General features: G+C 61.7%; 1 protein-coding gene across 1 annotated transcript in view; it reads right to left on the reverse strand.

Moving 5' to 3' along the window:
• The window catches only part of OTOP3 (otopetrin 3), a 12,914-nt gene extending 9,429 nt beyond the window's left edge, over window positions 1–3,485 (reverse strand). Inside the window, exon 1 of the mRNA XM_027770815.1 lies at window positions 3,395–3,485. Within this exon, the coding sequence (XP_027626616.1) occupies window positions 3,395–3,413 (19 nt within the window). The 5' untranslated portion in view covers window positions 3,414–3,485. The remainder of the gene's footprint in view (window positions 1–3,394) is intronic.
• Window positions 3,486–3,548: the final 63 nt, after the last annotated feature.

The following is a 3,548-nucleotide window of genomic DNA, read 5'->3' on the forward strand; positions in this document are numbered from 1 at the left end:
CCTGAATAGCACCTGCCACTTCCTCACCTTCCACATGCTTCCACTAGACCAGCCGCTCTGCCACACTTGGCGTGGACCAGAACTTGGGCCACCCACTCCCCATAGCTTCAGACCCAGCACTGTCCCCCTGTGGGTCCCTGTGGACATCCCTCCTTCCTGGTGGGACTGGTACTCTTCTGGTGTAGGGGGATGCTTCTGCAGAGCAGACTCCCTGGTCCCCCCAGAGCGCTTCCTCGGTCCTGCCCTGCCCTGTGCTCAGGGTTCTGGGTGCATGGACTCAGGGCGGTGTCCCTGCCCCCACATCCCGTGGCAGGGAACTGGGTGTCCTGGCCTCTCCTTTCCTCCCTCCCCTCGCCTCCCCTCGGGCCCCAAGCTTATCCATTCCAGCTCACAAAGTGCTCTTAGATTTGTCTCAACCCCAACTATTACCCAGGTCCTGGGCCCTCTCCTCTGTCTCCTGACCCTCAGTACCCCACCCCTACTAAGAGCCCCGTGAAGGCAATCCTCAGTATAAAGTCCAAACTCCTCAGTGCCTTTCACAGAGGAAAGAGATGGTGCCGTTTGCACACAGCACCTGATGCAGGGCGGCTGCTGCTGCCTCCCCGTCTGGACTCACCCTTTCTCTTACGAGGGCTTCAGGCCCCATGGGCTATGCCATCCTGCTGCACTTCCCAGAATGCCCTTTGCCTGTAATGCCCACTTCTCTTGCTCCTTGGATGACTGGGCAGAGACCCCACCTCTTTCAAGTGGCCTTCCCTGTTCCCCCAAGGACACCCCCTCCTGGGCTCCTCCCACACCCAGGCCGATTGCTGGTGCACTCCTGCCCACAGTGTTACTGAGCTGTGCTTTGCTTTGTCTCTCCCTGTAGACCATGAGCGTCAGGAGCTTCAGGCTTTCCCTGTACGCAAACACCAGAAGACCCCCCTCTCCCTGCCACACCTTCTCCATGTGCTCTTCTCTCCTCTTCTGGGGCAGACGGAGTACTCAAACTGGGCCTCTTTCCACATTTACAAATGACTTTCCCTCTTCCCTAGTCGGCCCTGTCAACTTGCCCAAGTTCTGTGTCCTCCCAGGCACCTACACTCCCCCACCTCCACCCCTCCAGGCTCAGCTACAGGGCTGTACTCCTCCCACTGCCCACATCCATCTCCAGGCTCAGCCGCAGGGCTGTACTTCTCCCACTGCCCCGCCCCCACGTGCATCCAGGCTCAGCTGAGGGCTGCACTCCCCCTCATGTCCGTCCAGGCTCAGCTGCAGGGCTGCACCCCCCTCATGTCCGTCCAGGCTCAATTGCAGGACTGCACTCCCCCTCATGTCTGTCCAGGCTCAGCTGCAGGACTGTACCCCCCCTCATATCTGTCCAGGTTCAGCTGCAGGACTGTATATGCCCCCATGTCCGTCCAGGCTCAGCTGCAGGACTGCACTCCCCCTCATGTCTGTCCAGGCTCAGCTGCAGGACTGTACCCCCCCTCATATCTGTCCAGGTTCAGCCCCCCAAGTCCACCCAGGCTCAGGTGCAGGACCGAACGTCCCCCCATGTTCACCCAGGCTTAGGTGCAGGACCAAACACTACCCTATGTCCACCCAGGCTCAGGTGCAGGACCGAACTCTCCCCCCCATGTCCACCCAGGTTCAGGTGCAGGACCGAACACCACCCCATGTCCATCCAGGCTCAGCTGCAGGACCGCACTTCTCTTTCTGGTCCCCTGCCTCCTGCCATCCCCCCTGAAGCCCGCCCCACACATGCTCATCTTCACCACTCACTGGGAAGCCTTCTCTCTAAGCTGCTGCTGGCTGCTGCGCTGGGGCCACTCCCCTCTGCTGATGGTGTGCTGTGGGCGTGGCTGGCTCCCTCCAGGCCAGGGCAGACACCAAGTCCTGCTTAACTCAGAGCCGACGCTCACCTAGTGTTTGCACGTGGACTCTCAAACCTTCTGGGAACTTTCAGCACCAGAGCCATGGACAGAGACCCTTCCCATGAAATCTCTCCATCCCGGTCCAGCAGAGACGTCTCCCGGTGATCTTTATCTTTCCCTCACAGCCTCCTCCACCCAGGTTAAGCAAGGTTGAGGCTGGTGGGGACGCTCCCTGGTCCTTTTCTCCCAGCCCCGACTGCTCCACCTCGTCTGCTCAGAGCCTGCCTCCCACACCCCAAGCAGGATGGCCTAAAGATGAAGAGCACTGACTACCTCTGTGATCTTGGGCTACTTAGACTTCCTGTGCCTGTGTCCTCACCTGCACGACGGTTCTACAGCTACGGAACAGCCCCTGGAGCACAGCAGACGCTCAATAAAGACTTCTTGAACTATTACATGGAGGACTTCATGCATAACACCTACCTCCTAGGAGTTTGGTTAGAATTAAGGGATTTAATACATGCAAATGCATGAAGGGCAGAGTCCAACACTCTCAGCGTTAACTCTTTGTCCATTTCCTCCCTGTCCTTTGAAGGTCCTGGAGAGACTGAGAAGGTTGGGATTACTGGTGAATTTCAGGCGTGATTTTTGCTTGGATTGCAGGCCTAGAGGTGACACTGGTGGGACAAGGTTGCAGGTCCTCTCCCTCCAGTCCTTATCCTGACAGTCTCCCCTCGCTCCCCACCACTCGCCCCAGCGTTCAATCTTCTAGTGGCCGCTAGAGGGAGCCATCATAGGGGCGAGTTCGGTCCCCGGTCTATGCCGGGCGGAGTGCGCGGCCAGGCGCGTTAAGGGGTCGCGCACAGGAAGAGCGAGAGGGCGCCCGGACTGACAAGGAGGAGTCCGCTGCCCCCACCCCCCGGCACGCCCCTCGGCACGACGCCAGTCGGAGGGAGCGCCCGGACACCAAACTGGTTTGTGGACCGCGGTTAGAGGCGGGTAATGAAAGCCGCAGCGCCGTCGGGGCGGGGCACCGCGCGGGGCTAGAGCGCAGGCCGGTTCGGGAGGAGGAGGCTGCTGAGCGCCAGCCCGCCGCCTCGGGATTTCTTTCCAAGTCACCCAAGAGATCACCGGGCCAGGGGCAGCAGCTACGTGCGTGTCCCAGACTTGGCGTCCATGCCGTCTCAACCCCGCCCTCTTTGAAAACCAGCCGTCCTGTTTCTCGCCCCTTCGGCAACCCCCACACCCCCTTTCGGCTGTGCACGCCGGGATCGGGCTGACCTCTGTGTGCTCCGGATCGCAGACAGGAGGTGGGGCGCAGGGCCTGGGCTGGGGTGCAAAGTAGAGAGGGCCAGCCTCGGGTCGAAAGGAGTTGACGTCTCCCAGTCACCCAGTCCAATCCCTGCAGCCCCTAGTTCCCGCTTTGGGAGCGGAGTACGTGTGAGTCCCGGGTGGGCTCGCCTGAAAAGTTCCGGCCCCGGCCTCCCCTCGCTGCGGCGCCCGCGCCCGCGCCCGCGCCCGTCCCGGGGGAGCCTTACCTGAAGCCTGGGCAGACATAGCCTCCCGCTGCCCACCGACCGCGGGCGCAGCGCCGATCGTGGCCAGGTGAGGCCCTCGCGCCCGGACCGATGCCCCGACCCCCTCCCCCGCGGGACTGCGCAGCCGCCGCTCGGACTCCGCGGCCCAACGCCT

Source organism: Tupaia chinensis, unplaced genomic scaffold, assembly GCF_000334495.1.
Source record: "Tupaia chinensis unplaced genomic scaffold, TupChi_1.0 Scaffold000159_1, whole genome shotgun sequence".
Lineage (NCBI taxonomy): Eukaryota > Metazoa > Chordata > Mammalia > Scandentia > Tupaiidae > Tupaia > Tupaia belangeri.